Source organism: Vombatus ursinus, unplaced genomic scaffold, assembly GCF_900497805.2.
Source record: "Vombatus ursinus unplaced genomic scaffold, bare-nosed wombat genome assembly UNPS02014863.1, whole genome shotgun sequence".
NCBI lineage: Eukaryota > Metazoa > Chordata > Mammalia > Diprotodontia > Vombatidae > Vombatus > Vombatus ursinus.
In genome coordinates this window covers 12,514,009-12,540,477 of record NW_020954641.1, presented here as the reverse complement: position 1 = coordinate 12,540,477, position 26,469 = coordinate 12,514,009, and the positions used below count along the sequence as shown (strand labels likewise).

Sequence of the window (26,469 nt, the reverse complement as noted above, 5' to 3'; positions counted from 1 at the left end):
CCTCATTTTACTGATGATGAAATAGGTCCCTAAGTGTTGTTTGTTTCACACAGCTAGTTATGGCAGAAGCAAGAATCCAATCATGTAATTTGGAAACTGAAAGTCAAGTTGTTTCCTTTTTGTCTTTGTATCACTAATGCCTAGCACAGTACCTGACATGAAATAAGTGCTTAATAAATTGTTGATTGACTGACTTCAGCAGACCTTCTAATCAAACCTTTATTCAGTAAAAAAAAAAAATCCCATTATCAAGCAGCAAGCATTTATTTATTAAGTACCTACTGTGAACCAGGAACTGTGACAGTCAATTATCAATAAACATTTATTAAGCACTTACTATGTACCAGGCACCGTACTATGTACTGAGTAGACCTTGGGGATACAGATACAGTAAAATAAAATAATTCCTACACTCAAGAAGCATGTGTGTTATTGGGGGAGGTAACATGTGCATATTAAAGTACAAAACAAATACAAGGTGGTTAGGGAGGAAAAGCCCTAGAAGCAGGGGGATCAGGAAAAGATTAATGTAAAATGTAATACTTGAGTTGTATCTTAAAGGAAATGAGAAATTTTGTGAGGTAGAGGTGAGGAGGCAGTGCATTCCAAGTATGAACAAAGGCACAAAGTTCGGAGGATGAATGCCATGTGTAAGCGACAGAGAGAAGGCCATCTCAGCTGGACGGTAAGGGGAGAGATATAATGAAGCTGGAAAGGTAAGTCAGTGATCGGCTGTGAAGGACTTTAAAAGCCAGAGTAGTTTATATTTTCTCTTAGCAGCAATAGGCAACTACTTATTTATTGAGTTTATTTATTTATCAAGTAAGAGAAAACCACAGTTGTAGCTGAACTTAAGGAAAACAACTTTGTCATCTAGGTGGACGACAGACTTGAGGCAGGGAGACCTGTTAGGATGCCCTTGCAATTGTGGCGGCAACAGGTGGTGATTGTTGTTGTCCTTCATCTCAAAGAGGACCAAAATGGCGTCATTACGCTGGAGTCAGATTGCAGTGCATCCAGCTGCAGCTGATCAGCCCTACAAGACCAGTGATGAGGACCTCAATGCTGAGGTGCTAGCTTTGTGAGTTGAGAGAAGGGATTGGTTATAAGACATTTTGCAGAGATACTAATGGCGAGGGATGGTTACTTACAGATATGTGGCAGGGGAGAGAGTGAGGCATCGTGGATGGCTCTGAGCTTACTGATCAGGGAGACTAGAAAAATAGTGGCACCTTCAAAAGAAATAGGAGAATTTGGAAGAAAGGTGAGTTTTGTGCAAATGACAATGAGTTCTGTTTTTGACATATTGAATTGAAGGTTTCTGGGTCATCTAGTTTGATGTGTCCAATAAGACAACTGGTGATGTGGAACTGGAATTCAAGAAAGGAATGGGGGCTGCAACATACAAAAGTGGTTCTACAGCCTTTGCTTGGCGATCTCCATCCAGGAGAAAGACCATGGCCCTCTAAGGCAGCCTGTTCCACTCTGGGACAGCTCTGATTGTTAGGATTCAAGCTTAAATTTGTCTCCTTGAAACTTCAACTCATTTAGTCCTTTGGGCCACACAGTACAAGTATAATCCTTTTGTATGAAAAGTCCTTGAAGACAGCCATCATATCCCTCCCTCAGCCTTCTCTTCTCCAACTTAAATGTCCGCAGATCTTTCAACCGCATCATTCTTCACAGTACCCCCTCTATAGGTCTATTTGCCATTATATGGTAAAACAGATAAAGCAGTGGACCTGCAGTCAGGAAGATCTGGTTCATATCCAGCTTCAGACACTTATTAGCTTTGTGATTCTGGGAAAGTGATTTAAACTCTGTACAGTTTCCTCAGCTGTAAAATGGGAATAATAATATTGCCTACATTACAGAGTTTTATCCCAGAGGATAAGATGAGATAATATTTGTGAAGTGCTTTGTAAATATTAAAGCACTATATAAGTGCTAGGATTATTATCATTATCATCAACATTGTGTTCTATCTACTGTCTCCATACCTTTAAACTGACTATCCCTTATGCCAGTAAACATTCTTTTCTTTCAACTCCACCTCTCAATCTCCATAACCTTCTTAAAGCCTCAGCTTCAGTCCCACCATCTGCAGAAGGCCCTTCCACGTCCCCCCAGTTCTGCATGCCTTCCCCTCTAAAATTACTTTCCAGTGACTCTGTATATTTTCTTCCATGTTTTATACATTTGTCTTTGCCATTGGAATGTGAACTGGTGTTCATTGGTGTTCACGTTGGAATGTGAAGTTGGCCAGAACTGTTTTTTGCCTGTCTTTGTGTATGTTTGCATCCCCCTTGTTCAACACACTGCCTGGGCACATCGTGGATACTTAATAGATCCTTTTTGATTAACTGATTGAGTATAACTAGGGAAGCTGAAAGACAGGTGTCCCTGTAACCTAGGAAGTCCTGTCACAAAGAGGGAACATACCACAGCAGTAACAGTTCTGGCTGTGGAATAAGAACAACCTAGCTTCAAATTCTTCCTCAGATACTTATAGACTGTGTGACCATCAGGACAAATATCATAACTATCCTAAATGTCAGCTTATTCATCTAGTAAAATGAGTTTAAATCCTATAGTAACTCACTCAAATTTGTCATGAGGATTAATGTGATAGTGTATATAAAGTGCTTTGAAAATTTTAAAGTGCTTGTAAAATGACATTTTTATTATTATTATTATTTAAAGAGGTAGTGTGGTGTTGTAGATAGTAAGCAGGCCTTAGAATCAATACGACCTGACACATACAGATGGTGTGACCCTGGCCAAGTCATTTAACCAGGAAGACTTGAGTTCAAATCCAGCCTTAGATACTTGCTAGCTTTGTGACCCTAGGCAAGTCACTTGACCCCTGTTCACTTCAGTTTCCTCATCTCTAAAATGAAGATAAATAGTAGTACCTGTCTTGCTGGATTGTTGTAAGGATTAAATGATTTAATAAGTGTAAAACTCTTAGTACAGTGCCTAACACATAGTAAGCATTATATACATGTTAATGATTTATTATTATTATTATTATTATTATTATTACTTCATCTCCCAGTGCCCCAGGCAATGCTAAGACTCTGATTTAAAGAATAATTGCTTATCTGCTTTTGGAAAATGAATTTTCTCTAGAGGAATTCTCTGCACCAACAATAAATGGAACTAAAAGAGAAATATATGTGACTACAATAATGTCAGACCTTTAGATTGTAAGCTCCTTGAGGGCAGGGACTAACTTTTGCCTCTTTTTGTATTCCCAGTACTTAACACCATACCTGGCACCTAGCAGGTGCTTAATAAATGTTGATTGTTTATTTTTTAGACAATAAATTCTAGTCTTCGAGTTGCTTGGGGCACTGAGAATTTCAGTGACCTAGCCAGGGTCACACAGATGTTTCTAGGTTAATGTCATGATTATATCTTTCTCTCTAGATCTTAATCAACACACATATATAATATCACAGAGAAACCAAGTAAGAAATAGTTATATTAGGTAGAAAAGGGCCTGATCATAGGAAAAATCAGTGAGTCTCTGTGAAGCAGATGTGGTTATTGAAAAGGTAAAGATTTACACCCTGGTAGTGGCATATTATTTCCTGGGGTTACTTTTCCAAAGTTGAAGTAAATTAAAATAGAATGGGATAACATTACTGTCTAAAAAGTAAGCAATGTTTTGACACTGGGGATTCATCTAATTTTTTTCCTAAGCAACAGCTCCTAGGGAGGTTGGCTCTTTCTCTCACAGCCCACAGCACCGGCATTTGGCTTGACATTATCATAATCCAGTATATTTCTCTTGTAGCTCAACTTGTTTGATCTCATTTCCTTGCTTCTCTCTCTCTTTCTCTTTTTTTTTTTTTAACATCCTGGCATTAACCTAGAAACACCTGAAAGCCCACCAGTAATGAGGGGAAAGCCCGTTTTTATGAAATGTGAAGATGAAACACTTTTCAATCAATAAGTATTCATGAAGCACGTGCTACATGCCAGGCACAGTGCTAGGTACCAAGATGAAGAGGGCGCTCCTCTCAAAGGGCTTATATTCTCTGGGAATAAGAAGGGCCAACCACAAGAAGTATAATTTTAACAAAGTTTTTTTTTTTTCCACATGAAGAGACAGCATGCTATGGAGGCCTCAAATCCAGGAAGACCTGGGCTCAAGTCTCACTTCAAAGACATTCTAATATTATCCCTCTGCTTGATTTTAATTCCCTCTGTCCTTATTTGGGCCTTTTTGTGGGCTAGGAGGAAAAAAATGATCATTATTTCCCTTCTGAATGCCCTTTGCATACTTGAACAAAGTAATCATGTCATTCTTTGCCTTCTTTAGACCCAAGGCTGGCCCATTAATCCAGGGGTTCTTAGCTGCCCCAAACCCTTTCTCCAAAAAATCTCTGTTGTATACATTTATGATTGAAGGAAATGCTAAATTTCACTTAGAAGTTAGTGAAAATAAAGATATCATCTTTTTCTATCTAAGTTCACAAATTCCCTGAAATTTGCTGTGGACCCTGGCTTAAGAACACGTGTATTAACTGAATGTGTTGCTTTTCTTTGAAGATTGTACAGTTTCTCATTGATGCAGTAGATATTTATCAAGGGCCTATTGTAATCTAGTCCCTGCCCTCAAGGAGCTTACAATCTAAAGGTCTGACATTATTGTAGTCACATATATTTCTCTTTTAGTTCCATTTATTGTTGGTGCAGAGAATTCCTCTAGAGAAAATTCATTTTCCAAAAGCAGATAAGCAATTATTCTTTAAATCAGAGTCTTAGCATTGCCTGGGGCACTGGGAGATGAAGTAATAATAATAATAATAATAATAATAATAATAAATCATTAACATGTATATAATGCTTACTATGTGTTAGGCACTGTACTAAGAGTTTTACACTTATTAAATCATTTAATCCTTACAACAATCCAGCAAGACAGGTACTACTATTTATCTTCATTTTAGAGATGAGGAAACTGAAGTGAACAGGGGTCAAGTGACTTGCCTAGGGTCACAAAGCTAGCAAGTATCTAAGGCTGGATTTGAACTCAAGTCTTCCTGGTTAAATGACTTGGTTAAATGATTCAAAGAACAAAAAGGAAGAACAATCCTTGCCTTTGAGGAGCTTCTTTTCTACTTAGAGATGTAACACGTAAACAGATAAGGACACTAACAACCCCTGGGATTAGGGAAGGGTCACCATGGAAGGCTGTACCTCTGCTGACCTTTGAAGGAACCTAAGAATCCTCATCTGTAAAATAAGAGGGTTCACCTGTGGATGACCTCTCAGGTCCATTCCAGCTCAGTGTCCCTGATCCTGTGAACATGGAGGGGGCAGCTTGGTGGCAGAGTAGATGACATACTGAAACCTTGAATTACGAAGAAAGAATTCAAATCTGGCCTCCGACACTTACTAGCTGTGTGACTCTGCGCAAGTCTTTTAACCATTTGGTGCCTCAGTTTCCCCATCTGTAAAATGGAGATAATAGCACCTTCCCTCACAGCATTGCTGTGAGACTCAAATGAGATAATATTTGTGAAGTGCTTTACAAACCTTAAAACTCTACATAAATGCTAGCTATTATTATTAATGGTAGTAATAACAACATAGATAAGTGGCAGAAGCAAGGAGGGAATGCAATCCAGGCAAGACACAAAAATGGAAGCTGGAATATCAAATTTAGAAAGCAACAAGTAGGGAAATTGGCTCAGGAAGATAGTATCCACGAAGGGGAGTTATGTGACATAATCCTGGAGAGGTAGACTGATGCAAGGTTGTGCAAGGTTTATACTATCAAGCTCAGCAGCTTGCATTTAATCCTAGAGGCAATAGAGAGCCACTGAGGGTTTTTGAGCAGGCGAGCGGCCTGTTCTGTCTTCTAAGAAAATTATTTTGGCAGTTGTGTGGAAGATGAATCAGAACGGGGAGAGAAATTGGAAGTAGGGAGACCAGTTAAGTAACTACTGCAGTTATCTAGGGAAAAGATAATGATGGTCTGAACTAGATTGCTATCCAAATGACTGGAAGGCCTGAATCAGAGTTGTGAGTGAGTGGTGACCCAAACTGGACATAATTCCCTGACAGGGGAACTCTTGCTATTGCACTATATAGAGGACACACTTCTTACTAGCTTGATTCTATTAGAGTATTTTTCCTTATCATAAAGATAACCAGGTTATCAGTTCCAAGGATAATCTGCAACTGCCTCAGACTTTTTTTTTTAAAGCAAAAATCTTTCTTAAATTTTCAGCCATTTTTTAGGCATCTGACTCTTTTTGACCCCATTTGGGATGTTCTTGGCAAAGATAACAGAGTGGTTTGCCATTTCCTTCCCCAGCTCATTTTACACATGAGGAAACTGAGGCAAACAGGGTTAAGTGACTTGTCCAGGGTCACACAGCTGGTAAGTATTTGAGGCCAGATTTGAACCCAGAAAGATAGTCTTCCTGACTTTGGACCCAGCACTCTTAGCCACCACACCATCTAAATGGCTCTTGTTTTTTCAAGATGTTTCAGCATGTTCTCTAATGAAGGTAATAGAAGAGATTGCTTATTGATACCTTTTCCAAGAACAGAATTCCTATTGCAGGCATCATACATGGATTTTTAGGTAACTACTTTTATCCCTGAATAGAGACTGGGAATTAACCTACAGGTCTCCACTTTTCCCTCAGAGTTCGAGTTCCAAAAGATGTCAGTCACTGAGAGTATATAGGTTATGTGAGTTTGGGGTGAGGAAGTGATTGTTCGTTGCTACTAAGAAATCCTCTCTGGGATTATCTGTTTCTGAGACTCCTATTCGTAGCATTTTGGGAAGGAATAGAAATCACACAGAAGGAATCCCCTGCTGGATGTTGAATGGTAGCAGGGGGGTGGTGTTACAGTGTTTTCCACACCAACATTTGGTGTTGTGGTGATGATAGTGATGGTGATGGTGATGATGATGATGATGATGATGATGATGATGATGATGACGATGACATGACGACAACTGACATTTATATAGCACTTACTGTGTGCCAGGTGAAGATATCAGTGCAAATGAGGGAGAACTTGTTAATCCTTCCAGGTCTCTGTGCCCTCTTTCAAAGATCAATGAGATAGGAGACCAGGCGTACATTGAAAGCATTACGTTTTCCGTTGAGATGTTTTCTTTTTGCACGTATTTTAGTTTGGTGGGGTTGTTATTTTATTTAGCGAAATGTCAAAGAGTGTATTGCACTTGTTTTTGGTGTGTAAGAGGAATAATTAAAGTCTAGAAGAATTAAATTCAATGCCACATTAATATTACCCCTTCCCTGCTGATAATTTTTACATCCCAGTCACATTCAGGGTGGCTGGAAGGCGCACAAGCAGCTTTACATGTACTTATCTGACTCTCTGCTCTTATTATATTTGATCAGCAAAGAGCAATCACAGAATAAAAAAAAAAGCAGTGTGCCAAGATTCTAGATGCCCTAGGGTATGAGTTTATAGCTTTGTTATTTAAAAAAAAAAAAGAAAACTAAACGTTTTAAGCTTTGACTTAAAGAGGAAAGTTTCTGTGAGTTTAATCCTGAGTATTAAGAAAAAAATTTTGTCATGTAATTAAACAGAAATTCAGACCCAATTTGTGCATTAAAAATGTCACCCACTTGGTGCCTCTTCTTGTTTTCCAGGGCCCTGGACTCTAAAAAACAGCAGCATAGATAGCGGAGAAGCTGAGGTAGGAAGACGAGTCACCCAGGAAGTACCTCCAGGGGTGTTCTGGAGATCTCAGATTCACATCAGTCAGCCTCAGTTCTTAAAGTTCAACATTTCCCTCGGGAAGGATGCTCTTTTTGGCGTGTATATAAGAAGAGGACTTCCACCATCTCATGCCCAGGTATGAAAATGCTTGATAGGGATAAAAAACGTTAACATCCTTGTTAACAGAGTCAGCTCTTCTAGGCCTGTGGGTTATCCCTTGGGCTGTCAGGTTAAGTCTTTCAAATGTCACATATATTCTGTTACAGATTAAATTGTCGGAATGACATCAGGCAAAATGTAGCCCTTGCATTTCTGGGTGCTTCTCTTCTCCTTGCTTTTTCCTCCCCCTTGTATTGTTTTTTGAGATCATTTCTGTTGGAGACGGACTCCATCAAGAGTATTAGGGATGAAGTGATTGGGTTGGGTTTGTATGTCTCTTTCATTTTTCCTTTAATTCCATGTTGGTAGAGGAGGGGAAGGAAAATCTTCCAGTGGCTTTATCTCGGAGGCATATTAGCACCCAATGAACTATGCTTACAAGAAGAAATATACTGAATCTAAGAAAAAAAAATATGGTGTTTCCTTTCCACGCTAACTCTTGAAGCCGGTGGGCACAAAATAAAGAGGATTTAGAAAACACATACATTTAGAAAGGGGAAAAAATACATCATATCAACCCATCATGATCAAGTCAAAAGAAGATTTCAAAACCTGCCAGAAAAGTGTACATTTAGTAAACCACAGTAAAGGAATTCAGAGTTTCAGAGGCTGGGATGATCAATACAAGGACTACATTTTATTTTCGAACAGATGGGAATGCATAGATTTTATATTACCTTGAACAGCATTTGCTGTAGGCAGAGATAAATAAGGTGGAATCACTGAGTCTAACTCATTCCACACAATCTCATCTGCCCTATGGAGAGAGAGGCTAAGGAGAGAGGCACATCTGTGAGATATCCCTTGGGCATGGGTACCTCATGGGATTGTTGTGAGGAAAACATTTTGTAAACTTCAGAGTATTAAATAAATGCAGTCACTGCTTAGAAATGGTGGGGTTTGGGGGTTTGTTTGTTTGTTTGTTTGGAAAGGGCTCTCTGCAAAGCCGTTCAGTTTGGGAGATGTTTCTTACACTTTTTGGTTCCAATTATTTCACAGAAACACACTGGAGTATTTTCACTAGTGAAATAATCTTGTTATACTACTCAGGGAGGTATAAATCTGCTCTGGGGCCTTGTGGAAGGCTAAAGGAAGGCCAGCACTGAGACTTGAGAGTTTTGTTCCTTCAAGCCTAGCAGATAAAAGGAGTTTGGGTAGAGAAGTGATTTCTTCCCCCAGGCTGTTATAGCTACAAGGTGTTCCCTTAGCCAGCATTCCCTGTGCCACCTCTCTGGGCTCTTTTGAAGAATCTTGACTACTACTTGGTGCTGAAAAGCTGATACTAAGTGCCTCACTAGATAAAAGTACTGGGCTTGGGGTTAGAGGATCTGAGTTTGAATCTTGCCATAGATACCACAGAACTGTGTGAGTCTTGGCAAGGCACTTAACCACTATCTTCCTCAGTTTCTTCAACTGTAAAATGTAAAACTGTAAAATAGCACCTACCTCCCATTGTTGTTTTGTGGATAAAATGAGAGGATATTTGCAAAGCACTTAGCACAGTACCTGGCAAATAGTTGGTGCTTAATAAATGCTTGTTTCCTTCTTGTCTGCATGCATGCAGAAGATAACCCATTGGAAGTCTGGCATACTTAGAAATATATGGAATTGTGGCCTACCCAGTTTCTGAGCAGTCTTGATCCTCACTATCTAAAGTCAGTGCTATCAATCAGTCAGTCAATACTTAAGCATTTATTATATACCAATAGGCACTTTTCAAGGTGCTGGCGAAACAGAGACAAAAAATGTACCAGCTCTTGCCCTCAAAGAGCTAACATTCTATCAGAGGAGATAACATAAACGTTTTTAAGTATTTGCGGAATGTATATAAGAGAAATACAAGATGCCTTGGAGAACATTATTCCAGGGATCATTCTCAAATAACTCTCTTCTAGGGACAGCCTCAAATGTGTTTTAAGTAGAAATAGCTGCATATACTGAAGCTGAATATGTACCATGCCTTCCACACCACCTTCTACAAAAGAACGTACTCAGTAAGCATTGTTCAGTGAATACTAACACTAGTTTGTGTTTAGGTTTGGCTGCCAGTTTGGAGTAGAGTATCTGAAATGATTAACTGATATTATGGGTTCGAGCACAGTGCCTCGTATATTGTGGATGCTTCATAAAGGCATGCAAAATAATAAATTGACTTTTGATTGATTGAAATCAGCCAAGCATTGGACTGTGATGCTCAAAAACATTTGAGATGTTAAGCATAAGGGATAGTTTTGTGAAAATAAATGAACAAATGACCATGAAAGAATGAATAAAAGAATTAATAAGTAAATAAATAAAAGACCTCCAACATTCATTCATTGACCTACTACTACTACTATTAAGGATAATGATGATGGTGGTGGTTATAACTAACATTTATATAGCACCTACTATGTGCCGGGCACTATGGTAAGTACATTACAATTACTCTCCCATTTGATCCTTATAACAATGCTTCGAGGTAGGTGTTGCATATCCTACAGTAAATAATCCTTTGCAGGGATAGGTAAGTCATTCATATCTGGAGCCATTATAGAATTTCTCACTGTGATTGGCATATTCTCTCAGAGTGCATAAACACTTTAAGGTTGGCATTCTATCCAAGGTGACTCATTTAAAGTAGCCCTTTGTGTGTGTGAGAGAGAGAGAGACAGACACAGAGAAAAAGACAGACAGAGAGGGAGAGAGGGAAGGACAGGGAGGGAAAGACGGGGAGAGAGGGAGAAAGGAGGAGAGGGAGAGAGAGAGAGAGAGAGAGAAGAACAGGGAGGGAAGGAGAGAGGGAAGGATAGGGAGATGGGGGGGGACTTCTTGTGCCTAGGTTGTGTGAATTGCTTTGCTTAAACTATTAAATATCCTTAAACAAGGATTCTCTGTAGTGAAGAGTTTCTTTTCTTACCTTAAATCTCTCAAACTTCAGGTTCTCTGGTATAGAATATGAGTAGTGGGATAATGGAAAGAACAAAGGCCTAACAACCCAGGCATGTGCCTCACATGTCATTAGGATCTGCATCCATGGAATATTGGGGGGGGGGATTTGTTTCATTTTAAGGTGAACATTTATTGAATACTCAGTTCATAAAGGACATTATTTTTGTTCATCAAGAAAAGTAAAGAAACTGTTAACTTAGGTACACTTGTTTTTTTCCTAATTAATAAACTTTATTTTAAAAACACAAACTTTGCAAAGCACTGGCTCTTTGTTAATCAAACCTTTCTCTTTTACCCTAAACTAGACAACCTTTATATTCTTAGCTAAAAAAGGATCTTCCCAGCTGGTCCTTACTCCCTTAACATTGCACTATACTATAAAGCCAAGGCAATGAAAACTGGTGGTCAGAATGGTATTCTTTAAAAATTAAAAATTTTTAGAGTTAACTGTTTTTCTTTCCTGCCTGAATTAACCAAAGTTATGTACTGATGCCTGAGCCACAGAAAACAAAGTGACCAGAGGTGTCAAAGGAAGGAAAAATCAAGTTGATTTTTTCTTTACTGAATTGTAGACAGCTACTGTGCAAACAGCAAGAGAGGTTCCTGGGGGTGGGAGGAAGGAGAACAAAAACCCACAGACTGTGATAGGAACTAGAATCTGCCAAGAAGCTCCCCAGTGGCAGAGTAGGCAGCACCAGTGGAGAGAATCCAGAGGGTCATAGTGGGACCCTGGACTGCTTGGGAGACCAAGTCACCCTACTCATTCTCCTTCTTCCAGCACCAGAGTCTTATAGAAGTAGATGATGAAGATTGAGTGGGAAGTGGAAAAAGAAAGCAGAGCAGTGATAACTGATAGCTATGGCAGCTGGGGGTCCCCAGAAACTGGAAAAGCTGTCCCTGATCCCAACATGTTCCAGATCCTGGAATCCTTTCCCACTGCCAGAGGGACATTAGGCTGTGCTGGGTCACATCTGTACACATGCCTGTGACTGAATTTGGAGACTTGGGCTATAAATTGTGATTGTGTCTCTGCCTCACTTTGTGATTTTTTTTTCTTTTTTGGCTAGGCAGTGGGGTTAAGTGACTTGCCCAGGGTCACACAACTAGTGAGTGTTATGTGTCTGAGGCCGAATTTGAACTCATGTGCTCCTGAATCCAGGGCCAGTGCTCTATCCACCGCACCACCTAGCTGACCCCTCACTTTGTAGTGTTGAACAAGTCACTCTTTCTAAGCCCCAGTTTTCTCCTCTATTATGGGAGGACTCTGGACTAGAAAATCTCTGACATACTTCCCTGCTCAAATGGTCTGTAGTTCTAACCCCAAAATTTAAGAACCTTATTTTCATTAATGTGCGTCTCATTAGGGCCTTTGAACTACTGGCTTTCCTTACCACATGTTGTATATAGCCAGGCACTTAGAAGATAATATAAATTGACATACTATTTTCTCAATTACATTTAGATGAAAATCATCATTATCAAAAGATGAACCTTGTTAATACATCTGATAAGAGCTAATCGTTCATTGAACAACCAACTATGTATCAGGTTTAAAATACTGAATAAGGTTCTGGGAGGATAATTAAGATATAATTCCCTACCCTCATGGAGTTTGTACTCTGTTATCTGGTATAAGATATACATTTTACCATAACAATCTATTAACTATAATGGTGAAAGAAAAGTGTCTAAGAGCATGTGAGAGGTGTAAGGTAAAATATAGGAAGGAAAATTCATTTTCACCTGGGGGTAATTGGGGAAAATTTCATGGAGGAGGCAGCATTTGGGCAAATACTTGAGGAATGGAGAGGATCATAGAATCACATATTTAAATCTAGAAAGAACCTGAGAGGTCTAATTCCTTTATTTTACAAATGAGAAAATTGAGGCCAAGAGAGGTTAAATGAATTGCCCAGGGTCACATAGGTTGTAAGTTATAGAGCTAAGATTTAAACCCATGTTCCCTGTCTCTAGATCTAAAGTAATACCCACCTAACCAGCCCCTTAATTCCTGAATGGGAGTAGCCTAGTGCTTCATGTTTCTAAGTGAATCACAGACAGAACTCTCAAAGATTCTCAGCCCAGGCTCAAGTAATAGAACAGTTCACATTAGGAGAAACAGTATGACCTGACTACTATACTGGACATCGATAGAAAACCCATAAGCTGTTACTGTAAGTTAAGAACTTGGGTGGTTAAAACAATGAGTGAGTTCACTTGACAGTTCATCACTGATCACTACTGATATGTCAAGCTGGGTAAAATCCTTTGTGAGAACAAGTCAATAATCAGCAAATTAGGTACATGATTAACCGGAGACAACAAGATGCAGTTACCACCTGGGAACCCTGCTGGAACTTCACCTTCTCAGGATTACTGTTTAGCAAATATTAAAAAATGCCTAGTTTAGTCACTCAATCTGATGTACCGGTTGAGTCCTATACCTTCCAGAGGTAACCTTGTAGTCTTTTTAGTGGGCATGCATCTCAAAACTGGGAGCACTGAGACAGCACTATAAGTTTGAATGGTGGATGCACTAGGAAAAGAAACCATCATTCCTGAACGCTTTTAAGCCACGATGTGCTTCTAGGATGTGTAGCAGAATAGTTCAATCTGTAAAAAACAGGCTTTTAAAAGTAAAAAGGAAAATATTAAGGGACCACAAATATCATATTCATAATGGATAAGTAAAAAACATGGCGTATAAAGAACATATAGAATGAAGATACAGTGAATTGAGCATACATTTTTATTGGTGCCCATCAGTGAATTTTTCCTGACATTTTTTAAAAGTATAGACTACCATTAGTGATGTTAGCTTTTGCTGGCCCTGGTTTATCTCTTTCCAATTCAAAGCTGTATTTGAAAATGGTATATCTCTTTCTCCTTCCTTCCTTTCTTCATCCCTCTTTTCCTCCATCCCTCTTTCCCTTCTTTGCCTGAGTAAGTAAATCTGCTCATGTTTTCAATTCTAAGTGGAAATAATTTGAATTACCCAGCAACTTGGATGTTCATTTGATTCTTGAATATCCCTGATACCTTAGTGCTAGGCTATTGATGCTACAGCTGCTGTCCCTGCCTTACTGGAGTCTGACTTGGGTAATTATTAAGTCAGAAGCTATGTTCTCTCTCTCCTTTCCCTGCCCTCCCCAACCTCCTTACACTTCAATTTGGTGCTTAGCACCACGGGGTGGTGCCCCGCAAGCTAAAATGGGAAGGGAATACATGTGTTTGTTCTGCTGTCAGTTTGCATATCACATCAAATACTAATTCACAGAATTCACTAATGAAATATTTAATCTCATTTTTTAAGGAGGATAGTTTTACAAACACAATCTCAAGTCTTTATTGACACTCTGGGACCTAACATAGGTTAGGCTAAGGAGATTTGGTGAAATCTGTAAAAGCCTTGATTTCCACAGAAAAAGATTGTAAAGTGCCATGAAAAGCAGAAATCTCTCCAAAGGCCCTTTGGATCTGCCGTTGGTGTCTAAGGGCACCCCACAACAGCCTGTGCAAATTAGCATGTGCTCATGTGCCTAGTTATCAAGCAGCAAGATCGCAGATAGGCAGAAGGGCACCCCTGGTGTTTTCTTTTGAAAGAACCATGTTCAAGTTTATTGAGGAGGAGAGCAAGGGATCCTAGAAGAAGAACTAAAAGTGAACTTTTCTAATCTAACCCCTTCATGTTACAGAGGAGGAAAATGAGGCCTAGAGAAGTCAAGCAAGGTTGCATTGGTAGTAAGAGCAGAGCAGGGATTGGAATCCACTTCTTGTGACTCACACTACCGGCGTGATTTTGGCAAAGTTGCTTATCCTCCTTGTGACTCAGTTTCTCTGACAATAAAATGAGGAGGCTGGATTCTATGGCCTCAGAGGTTCCTTCCAGCTCTTGTTCTACAATCCAGTGATTCCAGCTTCTCACTGCACCACACTGCCTCTTAAGGAGGAAACTTGAACCAACTCTCTGGAAGGTAGATGTTCTTGTCCTTTGAATCTTAAATGATAGCAAGCTGGAAAGATGGGAGAGCTCTGTATGTGTAAGGTCAGTGTAAAATGGTAAACCTGATTTATATTTTCTTGACTAAACTGCCAAGCTATACAAGAGTCATTAGAATTTCTCTAAGTGAATCCATGCTGGAATTTCAATCTATTAAGATGTGTGAAGGTGCAAGATTCCTAAAATGGTTATGTGCAGGAAACCAGAGCATAAAAACAAAAGACAGACAGAACTTGAGAAACTATTCAAACTTTTCATATGCAGGGAGAAAGTCCAGGTCACAGTCTGAGAGCAGTCACTACCCACAGTGGTTCTGTTCTTCCATGCACCCAGGCATTCATTCTGTGGCTGGAAGCCTTCATGGTTTGTTCCCCTATTCTCAGGGATGCATTTGATTTATTTTTACATCTAGCCCACACGAGACACTCCTATTGATTCTGGAATGGCATGGAGCCAGATGTGACATTTTTGATAAACCACTGGATAAAGACAATTAGATGAGAACGTGCAGTAAATAAAGAATCACATAGGCAAGGCAACAAGAGGTGAAGTATTGATTTAGCTGGCCTTGCGGTAGAACAGATCTACATTTTGGGATGGCCTTGAGACTGTTATTAGCTTCACTGACCCAGACCGGGTGTGCCATAGTCAGGTGACTCATCTGGTCTTCAGAGAAATCTCTTCCAGCATTTATCTGGGTTTATTCAGATGGACAACACAATTACCTAGTGACCTTGTGGGGAGGACTGAAGTGTGAATAAGAGAATTCCCTACTGTTAAGCATGGTACATGTCTACTTCGTGACATCTGTGTCGCCTTCCTGACCCAGAGGCACTGTGATTCTGTCATAGAGCTGCCGTGCTGTAACTTAAAGCTGGGTCTTTCTTTTGCTGTTGCTTAAAATGGAGGGCAAAGCTTTACCTCTTAGGATTGACTTATCCAGGCAAGGACTGAGTAATGCCAGATGGTTTTAGGTGAAGGCCTCTGGAAGTGCTGGTATATGCATTCCTGTGTTCATTTGTCCCACTTTCACGACCTTGTCTGCAAACCCAACACAAAAGCACATTATTAAATGGAAAGGAAATGTAGCCAAGCATCGAGATGTTTTGAGCTGCTCTCATTTTGAGCATGTGCCTAGTGGCTTTTTGTCTCCTTTCTAGAAAGTGGCATTTTCAATGGATTTTAGAACTAAATCAGGCCAGCCACACAGGTAAATTGGCAGCTGTTCTCTGCAAGGCTGAGGATATTGCTCTTTGCTCCTACAAAAGGGGACATAATGAAAGAATACAGCAAAGAATTCTGCCAGTGTAGTCACACCCAAAGAGGGGAGAAATGGTGCAAATGGTGGAGTACAAGCCAGTGTTTTTTGAAAAGGTGTCAGTTTCTGTTCCTCTCTTTCTTTAGTCTGGTTTGTGTTCCTCTATGGGACTGGCACCATGAGTGACAAGTGAGTTGTTATGACTAAGAAACATAAAGGTAGATTCTCCTTGACCCAAGTTTATGATCTCCCTCTCGAACCTGGAGGGTGAGTACCCAGAACAATCCTTTGCAGCTGTGCCCAATTGGCATCTTGCAGGGAAATATGGAGATTGAAGACTGGTCAGGATGTGAAGTCTTGCAACTGCCATAGGAGGCCACAGTGATAGAAGGGCAGAATGCCTGCCGAGGAGCTGGCCGTGGTACTGAAGAGGTTGTCTTTCCTGTACCTTGGACTAGTACTTCCTCTCTTTGAAAGAGAGAAAAGAAATTGTACTTAGCTTTAATGAGGAGAATTCCTGGTGCACTTTGCCACGGGCATTGCTGGAAGCAGAAAGATATGTACAGGCCCCTTTGAGTGACCTGCTCTTGCTAAGTCACTCCCACGATCACTGGATGAGACCAGAGACCCTGTGGCTAATATGGCTTCAAGCAACCCTCACTCGTGCATGCTGTTTCCCTTCAATCCTACCAACTGCTGAGTTTGCCCTGCCATCTGAGGTAGAAGCAACATCAGACATAGAGGAGGCAGAGGAGGCTGCCAGCACCAGGAGAGGAGAACAGCATGCCGTCAGAGAGAAATGTCAGCTTTTATTGCTTTCCTTTTCCATGTCAACCCTTAGTGAACAGTCGTTCCAAGTAGCAATAAAGTTATTTTTCTCCTTTTTCTAAGGGTCTTGGACCCAATAACAACATCTTCACAAAGGGTAATGAGTCTGTCTTTAACCCTGCCCTCCTTGTCAGGTGTGTGTTTGTGTAGGTTCCAGAAAGCATCCCTGATGCAAGAATACAATATACTGAAAAGGAATGACAACTTACCTTCCAGGAAAAAAAAAAATGAGTGACATTGTGTGTGCCTCTCTGCTATAGTTCAACTTATTCCCCAAACCACTAAGTTTTTGTTATTACAACTCCTTCATAGTCTCTACCAAGAGGAAAAGGGATTTATAATTGGATCAGGCAAATATTTTCTGTGGTTTGTTTCTTTGCCTCTTGAGCTCCTGTAAAAGTTGCATTTAATGCCACTTTGCGAATGACTGATGATTCTGAGGCATGGACCTCATGCTAACATGCTGACGTTGCTATGACCAACATGCTAACATTGTTGTTTTTCAGAGTGAAGAAACCAAAGGGAAGAGGGTGGGGGCTTTTTTAGTTGTTTATTTCATGTTATTATCACTTTCCCTACTCATTCTGTGTATTGAAGCAAAGAGAATTTCAGGCTGCCCCAAGTAGCCATGAAACCAGCCATAATATACCCTTTCCTCTTTGGGAAAGGGACTGTGTAGGTTATAAGCTGTTTTCATTATTAGACAGTATGGAGATAAAGTGGAGTAAACTTATTAAGCCAAGTACAGCATAGTTTCCCTTACCTCTGTTCTTAATTCTTCTGTTCTCTACTCCTTAAGTTGGGTCCAGGAGCAGCACAGCTAATTGTATTGTTTTCCATCTATGAATTGTCCATTTACAATACCATTACATAAAGAAGTAACACTAGCAAAGAGCGGGGTCACTGGAATGTGGCCTCCTTCTAAAGTTAGCCGGTCTGCTAAGCCAGCTGGTCAGGCTGAGACTTAACAATTCTAGAGTGCACAGCCTCTTTTGAACCAGATGGTTCCCAAACAAACCGACTGCTTTCCGTCCTGGAATGCAAACTTGATGGCTCTCTGGTTGACTCATTCAATCTTCAGGAGTTCCCATCCCTTCCTTAAAACCTAAGTGAGATTATTTGTGCTGTGCCTTATTGCACTGTGGACTTTCCACAGTCACCTATGGGATAAATTGGAATTTGAGGGGGAAAATGTGTATATCTGTGTCCTTAGTGAAAAACAACTGTTGATGTTGTAAAACATTCTGAGAATGCATCGTGTTCTAAGTATGTGCTCTAGAAAGAAAAACAAACCATAAGGGTATGAATTCTGGGGAGATGTGAAAAAGGACAAGATTAAAGAATCCCCTAAGTTGAGTCATGTGAAGTAGATATATTTTTGTTAATAATCCCACTGTGAAATGACAGTGATGGAATCATGTTTGCTTCAGAAAAAAATCTTTCAAGTAATCTGAAACTGTTTCTTCTTGATCAACAAAGGGAAGGATGTTAAGAAGCCAAATGGAGTATGTGTATCTATATCTATATCTATCTAGTTATCTAGCTATTATATATGTATATACATACATATCTATACATATTTCCAATGTCCTCAGCAAAATGTCTTGTTAGAAAAATGTCTTGAGGTTTTTTTTTTCCCTCCAAAGTGACTTTATTAGTCAAGGACTAGGTATCCCCTAATTCTAAAGTCATTTTCATGGTCCTTGGCTGGTCAGCCCACTCATAGTGCAACATACAAGCAATCTCATTCTAGACAGTTTCCCTCATGGGAGTGATATGAGACCCCCCCCCCAAAATGAATAAATCCTTTCCTATTTTGGCAGCAATGAAGTGATGTTCATTCTTCTAGTTAAAAGTAATTCATGAAAATGTAATTTCTTTGGTTAGAGTCTTAAGAAGTTGGTTTAGAAAACAAATGTCTTTCTAGTCTGAGAAAGTGAAATGTTTGCCTCAGAGTACTCATCTGTGAAATGGGGTATAAAAATAGCACCAACCTTCCAGGGCTATTGTGAGGATCAAGTGAGATATTTGGAAAGTACATAGCACAGTGTCTGGCACATGGTAGATGCCATATAAATGCTAGCTATCATCATCATCATCATCATTAACATTGTTATTATTATTATTATCATTATTATTATTATTATTATTATTATAACTTGAAGTCACTTATCTCAGTCTTTAAAGTCCAGCTTCCCACTTTCAGTCATGACTAACAATAAATTAGGTAGAAAGGAATTAAACACATATATAACTTTCACTCTTTGTAGATAAAATGTCCCTTCCTGAGGCACAGCTGTTACTAGTTGGCTCACTGAAACAAGAGAGCCAACCCCATTCTTACTTTATTTACCTTGTCTAGGAAGTTTGCAGAAAGATGAACTCCATGAACATCCCTAGACTAATACTCACTTTTGGGAACAAAGGGAGTAGGGAAGGAAATTAATTAATCCCATAGTGGGAATTTGCATTAATTAAAAAATTCAAAAATTGGAATTCTTAAAATGTTCCCTTAAATGCTCCAACATGTCTTTGATGTAAAGTGATACAGCATGGTGGTCAGGAGACTGCCCTAGTATAGCCTGTGGCACTTATTTCCTATCTCCCCAGCTAGAAACCAGTATCTTTGATCCTCCCCCCTCTCCTGAATCCCATTTATACAATGTGTCATAAGTCCTACAATTTCTTTCCCTAGTAAATTTCTCTCAAATTTTTGTGCCCTCCATCTATATTCCCAATGTCATTACCTACTCCAGACCCTCATCATTTCCCCTCTCTATCACTGCAATGATTTTTCTGAATGATCTTCTTTCTCACTAATCTATTCTATCTGGCATTATCAAAATCATCTTCCTAAAACACTCCTTTCATCATATTATTCAGCGGGTCAAGAATCCCCAGTGACTTGCCATTGACTTCCACAGCAAGTCCAGCTGCTCCCCAACATACAGTGTCCTCTCCTTGCTGTGGCCTCCTACATGTTTCCTGTACTTACCAAACTTATTTCTCCATTCCTACCTTTGCTCATATTCTTTCTTCTACTTGGAATAGTCTTCATCCCATTTCGAATGCCCTTATTCCTCCCCTCCATCCATCATAAATCTATCCAATTTTCAAAGCTTAAGTCAAATCCTAGTTCCTCATTAAACTTTCTCCTGCTATTACAATCTACACAGATCTCTCCATATCCTAAACTGTTGAACTTTGTTGTTAGTAACACATCGTTAAGCATTTTGTATCTTCTACAAGGTTGTAAATTCCTCCTTGAGGATAGTACTCTGCTTAAATATAAGTACTTTGCAAACCTTAAAATGCTGTACAAATGTCAGATAGTATTAGCATCATCAGCAACATCAAATCTCTTTGGTTGCTTCACAGTATTGGATATATAGTAGATATTCAAACATATTGGATTGATTGTCAGAGAAGGGGGAAGAAAGAGGCATTGGTTGTGTGAGATCTGTCTCTTTATTTCACGTGCAATTTTCTTCTCTTCTAACAGTATGACTTCATGGAGCGCCTGGATGGCAAAGAGAAATGGAGTGTGGTAGAGTCTCCCCGGGAACGCCGGAGCATCCAGACACTGGTCCAGAATGAAGCAGTGTTTGTACAATATTTGGATGTAGGTCTATGGCACCTGGCCTTTTACAATGATGGCAAAGACAAAGAAATGGTTTCCTTCAACACAGTTGTCTTAGGTATGTGTAAGAGTTGATTTGGTAATCTTACTCCTTGGGTACTGGTGTTAATGCCCCCATACACTTGACACAAAATATATTCCCTAAATAGTTAATATTTTGCGTATTACTAGAAGCTGAAATCTACAAACCACAACTAAGTCAAAGTATAAATGATTAGTTAACTAATGAGCTGTTATTACCCTTAAAAAAATTTGGAGGCAAAAACTCAAAATAATTATTCTGAGAATCCATTCAGCTTCCAAAGTAATTTTTTTCCTAAAATACAGGTCTCATCATGTCTTACACACACACACACACACATGCATGTACACACTCAATAAATTCCATCTGTGACCTCCAAGATATAATACAAAATGTTCTTATTGATATTCAAGGCCCTTCATAAGTTACCCCTATCCCCACCCACACACATGTACCTTTCCATTCTTCTTAAACCTTACCATTCCCCCCTCCCCAAGTACTCTTCGATCCAGTGACACCTCCCCCTTACTGCTCCACAAACAAGACACTCCATCTCTTGGCTCAGGGCATTTTCCCTGGCTGTCCCCCATGCCTGGAATTCTCTCCTTTCTTATACCTTCCCTCCTGCCTTTTATTCAAATCTCATCTAAAATCCCATCTTCTATAGGAAGCGCTTCCCAATCCCTCCTGTTTATCCTGTAGGTATCTTGCTTATACACTTTTGTTTGCTTGCTGTCTCCTTTATTAGATTAGGAGATCCTTGAGGGCAGGGACTATCTTTTGCCTTTATATCGCCAGTGTTTAGCACAGTGCCTGGCATATAGTAGATGCTTAATAAATGTGTATTGACTGACTGAGTGACATTCCCTCAAGAAAGGAAGAGAGAGTAGAGAAATAATACCTTTCTTTAAGAGCCCTTCAGTGAATGCATAAAATAGGGGTAAGAGACCAAACAGATTTCTTAGGGTTCTATGTTAGCACCAATCTCAAGCATTTTAATGTATATCCTTTAATGTATATGAATTTTGTAAAATTCGTATTCTCTGTTTTATTCTACTTTTGTTGAGCCAAGAAATACCTCCTTTTTCATGACTTTTACCATCTGCAAATGTCCAAACTCAGAAGACAAGCCTTTTCAGCCATTTCTCACAAATGCTTTTTAATTCATTCCGTGGTTAAGACCTGGTCTTCCAATCCCAGGGCTCCCAAAGTACCATCTGCTTCCTGAACAACATAAGATGACTCCTAATTCAGGAAGCATTTCTTGCTAATGGCCACAATCTCAGAATGTTTCGCAACCAGACACACTTAATATTGCATAAGTGACTGAGCCTTGAAGTCAGCCCCTGTCTCTTCTATTATAGGAAAATCCCCAATACCTAGGTGGTAGAAAGGTTCCCCCTTCTTTCTGGAATTTTTCAAACCAGTTAGGAACTTCAATTTCTTCTCTTAAGTGACTGAAAAAAAATATTCCACAGTAAGGGAAAACTTGAAAGGTCGCATTACATGTAAAGAGATAAGAACTCTACCAAAGGAATTGATATAGGACCAATTTAAAACTAACAACTAATAGAAACAACTGAAATAAAACAAAATTGCTTTGGGTTAAGGGTCCTTGTATATGCAAAGAGTGTCATGTAAAATGACTTCCCTTTGGTAATCCAGGGTTTATACCAAGAAAGTATATAGCATACACACCAGTGCTGATGAGTAGGATTTGAAACAAATCTGGACAAGTTATTAGTAAGTAAGTCCATGGTCAACAAACTCCTTAGCAGCAGAAACAAGTATGGTACATGCCCGTCAGTGTCACTCTGTTGTCCTCTGAAGAGGAAACCTATCCATGAGCTCATTTGTTTCAAACACAGTGATCTTCTTGTACTTGGTTGTGCAAGTGTAAGAGTTCTAGCAGTTTTTCTGCTGAATTTGAACAGTTGAATTCTATCTGGATTGTGTTTTTTTTTAATCACCTTAATTGAAGATTGATTAGGAGCTGAATTATCTCCATAATTCTTTCATCTTCTCATTCATTTTGCTCTTATGGGCACATATTTTATTTTTCTACCCTTAGTAAAAATGGCACAGTGGATAGAGTGCTGGGCCTGCACTTAGGAAGACTTGAGTTCAAGTCTGGCCTCAAACACCTATTAGTTGTGTGATCCTGGGCAAGTCATTTAACCTCTGTTTGCCTCAGCTTCCTCAACTCTAAAATAGAGATAATAATAGCATCAACCTTACAGCATTGTTAATGAGGAACCAAGGAAATAATATTTGTAAAGCACTTCACTCAGTGCTTGGCACATAGTAGGTGCTTAATAAATATTTTCCTTCCTTCTTTCCTTAGTCCATTACCTTTACTTTTTCCTATTGGAGGCAAGATCCCAGGAGAATTTCCCATGTCTGTGCTATCTTACAAGGAAAGTCAAAGGTAACAGGTCTAATAGTTGGGTAGATGGAGAAATGATAGTAATTGGCAAAAATAAGGAGAAAAGAATAGTGTTTAATTCCATTCCAAGGTTCTCTCTCACAAGTATTATTATTAGAACTTTCTCCATCAAGAGGGAATAGGGAGCTGAAAGTGTGATATGAAACAGAAGAAATGATGTTAGATGAGTGTTAACTACGAATCACATTAAATATGCCTTTGAATTCATGGAATTTTATTTCCTTTATGTGCTCCAAAGAGGAGTAGACTCATTCCAAAGGTAGACTTCATCTTCAGAGAAACAGAATTTTTTTTTTCATTTTATACTTTAGATCATCCCGTGACTTAGCTTCTTTTGAGAAAGGTCACTCGTGAGGAAACCTGCTCAACCAGTGCAGATCTGTACCTGCTGTGTAAATTAGAATGTTAGAGAGATGCCTAAGGCCCTGAGAGGTTAAATGATTTGCCAGGGTCACCTAACCAGTGTGTGTCAGAGGTGAGACCTGATCCTTGTCTTGCAAACTCAACACTTGCTCTCCACAATGCCACGTCATCCATCTCAATGCTGTTAATTTCTGTTTCTATAGGCTTTAAACCTGACAAAGCATTTTATGTCCATGGTGTCCCCAAAATCTTAGTGCTGTTTTCAGCTGTTAGGATTTAGTATGGTTTTAGTTTAAGTGCAGTTCTAAGCTCTAACAGCTTAAAATTGCACTGAGACTTTTGGGACACCTTTGACATTATCTTGGGATCCCTAAAGATTCAAATCCTTGACCTACCACTTGTTTGATACCTGTGTGACCTTGGGCAATGCTTTTCACCTTTCTGAGCCTCACTTTCCTCACATGTAAAATGAAGAGGGGAGGTAGAGGGAGGTTGTACAAGTTGACCTCAGAGGTGCTCTAAATCAATGATCATCTGAATACAAATGGAAGCTCAGTGAGGCAGGCACTATTACTATCCCCATTTTACAGATGAAAAAACTGAGACTCAGACTAGTGTGGTGACTTGCCCAGGGCCACAAAGCTATTCATTGTCATGAGACAAGAAACTAACTGTGATCTTCATGGGTTCCACCATATTTGGTTCTGTCATTCTTCAAAAGGTTAAAGGGAATTGCATTCCAAACATACCGTCAAACGATTTAGGTTTGGGGAGGTACCCTGCCTCTCTACCACCAGTTTCTTTTAGAGATTTTAAAAATATTTTATTTTTTCCCCAAGTACATGTAAAGACAATTTTAACTTTCTTTTTTCAGATTTTGAGTTCCAAATTCTCTTCCTCCCTTCCCCCCATTGAGAAGGCAAGCGTTTTGATATATGTTATACATGTATAGTCATGCAAAACGCATTTCCATGTAAGTCATGTTGCTGCCACCAGTTTCTTTAGGCAGAACTAGGGCACAAAGCATAGAGTTCTCCTTGTTTTGTTGCTGACCCCAGAGAGGTTGGGGACAGCTTTGGCTTCAGGCATGTAGCTCCTCTGTCACCCTCTCTAAACTTTCAGATGGTGTCAGGAAAATCAACAAGTAAGCAAGCATTTATTAAGCGCCTACTATAAACCAGGCATGGTGCTTAACTCTGGAAGGGAAACAGGAAACATATCACCAGTAAGCTGCCTGCCACCAGCCTGCCAGAGCTGCCACCACACAATTTCTGTGTGAAATTTACCTGGACAAAGATTGGTTTTACAAATCCTCGAATTGTGTGCCTAATTTTTGAAAGAATAAATCTATTCATCAGCTGATCATTAAGGTGCCAGCAACAAACTGTAACCTTGTGCAGTTGGAGAAGAATTCACAAGCGAGATGCCATATGAAAAGAGAGTGACATTGCTTGCTTTGGTTTTACAGTCCAAGGTGGGAGTAAATGGGAAATGAGGTTTAAAAGAAAAATCTCTTTTAATCTCTCAGGTGACTCCATTAGGATAAATTAGACTTTATAGTTTTTCATACAACATAGCAAAGCCAATGTGCCTGACTCCCTAGGAGGCAACTAATGTCTCATCGAAGACATGATAGCTAGTAGTTTCTTTTCATTTTCTTTGTAATATGAAACCTAAAAATCCACACTTTTTTGTAACTTATGGATTGAAAACTGGTAGCCTACATCCTAACTTCAGGCAAAAAAAAAAGAGACTTTAAAGTAAAATTCCTAGTCTCCTACAGATTTAAAATGATATGAAAAAAAAATGCCATTATTGTTAATTTTTGAGATTTTGTCAGAGTTGGAAAGTGTATGTTAAAATAAAATAGCCGCACAAATTGGATCCGAGGTGAAGTTTTTGTAAAGAAAGGAATAAGCATTTAAATAATGCCTACCATGTACCAGGCACTATCCTAAGTGCATTTTACAAAAATATTATCATTATGTTTGATCCTCACAACAACACTGAGAGGTAGATACTATTACTATGCCCATTTTACAGTTGAGGAAACTGAGGCAAACAGAGGTTAAATGACTTGCACAGGGGTACACAGTTAATCATTATTTGAGGCAGGATTTGAATTCAGGTCTTCCTGACTCCAGGCTCAGTGCTCTATCTACTGCATTACCAGCTGCCTCTAAATTATAGTCTAAGGTAAGTAAGCTTTGCTCTCTATAATTGACATATTCCTAAGAAACTGTGTGTAAATTGAATCAAAATTTAAAAGAATTGTGGGCCTTATTGAACAAGCCCTGTAATTTCTAGGGCTTGGTGCAGTCACCACCTTGTCATCTACAAACAGGAGCTTCAGGAGGATATATAACCAGGGAGTCTCTCTTCCAGCTGAATTCCTCCAAGATAGTGAAAAACACCTTGGGTCATCCTGAGGCCTCTCCGGGAACTCCATCATCACTTCAAAAGTGGTCAACCCAACAATCCACATAGTAAAAACAAAATAAATGAAGAAAATGTACTGTTCAGACCATGGCCTGCAGTTGGCTAAGCTAAGCAGTCTGGTGAATAAGCTCATCAGTGCAGGTCTTGGATGGAACCTGCGGATGAACAGTGTACTTAGCCCCATGCTTGAATATGATAAAAAAAAGAGCAAACTGGGTGGCACTTAGGAAATTATGTGCTTTCTTTGATCCTGAGCTCTTCCCTGAGATAGACACGCACACACTCAAACACACAAAATCATTTTAACACCAGTTAATTTCCCCGTGATGCTATTTGGCTGCAGGTCTTAGAATATCACACCCTTCAGAGAATCAGCTATCTCTCCGCAGGTGATTCCCAACTCTGTATCTGTGCTCAGAATTCAATGAAGAGATGTGTGGTAGGTCTAAGCAAGTTGTAGTATTTTAACAGTGATGACCTGGATAAAACAAATGATATAAAATACGTCTTCCAGAAAGAAAGAAGCTCAGTTGTGTAAGGGATAGCAGATGGACAGCCTGAGTGCCACATTGGTACCCATGGAATGATAAAATAGTAATAGTCATGACTAATATTTATATAGTGCCTACTCTGTGTTAGATACTCTGCTAAATGTTTT

The 26,469-nt window shown here is 39.4% G+C and overlaps 1 protein-coding gene across 8 annotated transcripts in view; it reads left to right on the top strand.

The window, feature by feature from the left end:
• TENM2 (teneurin transmembrane protein 2) overlaps nucleotides 1-26,469 on the top strand; it is a 392,109-nt gene that overhangs the window by 216,896 nt on the left and 148,744 nt on the right. For all 8 annotated transcript variants that reach the window (XM_027841747.1, XM_027841746.1, XM_027841748.1 and 5 more), the window contains 2 exons: nucleotides 7,656-7,861; nucleotides 20,404-20,599. In XM_027841747.1, the coding sequence (XP_027697548.1) occupies nucleotides 7,656-7,861; nucleotides 20,404-20,599 (402 nt within the window). The remainder of the gene's footprint in view (nucleotides 1-7,655; nucleotides 7,862-20,403; nucleotides 20,600-26,469) is intronic.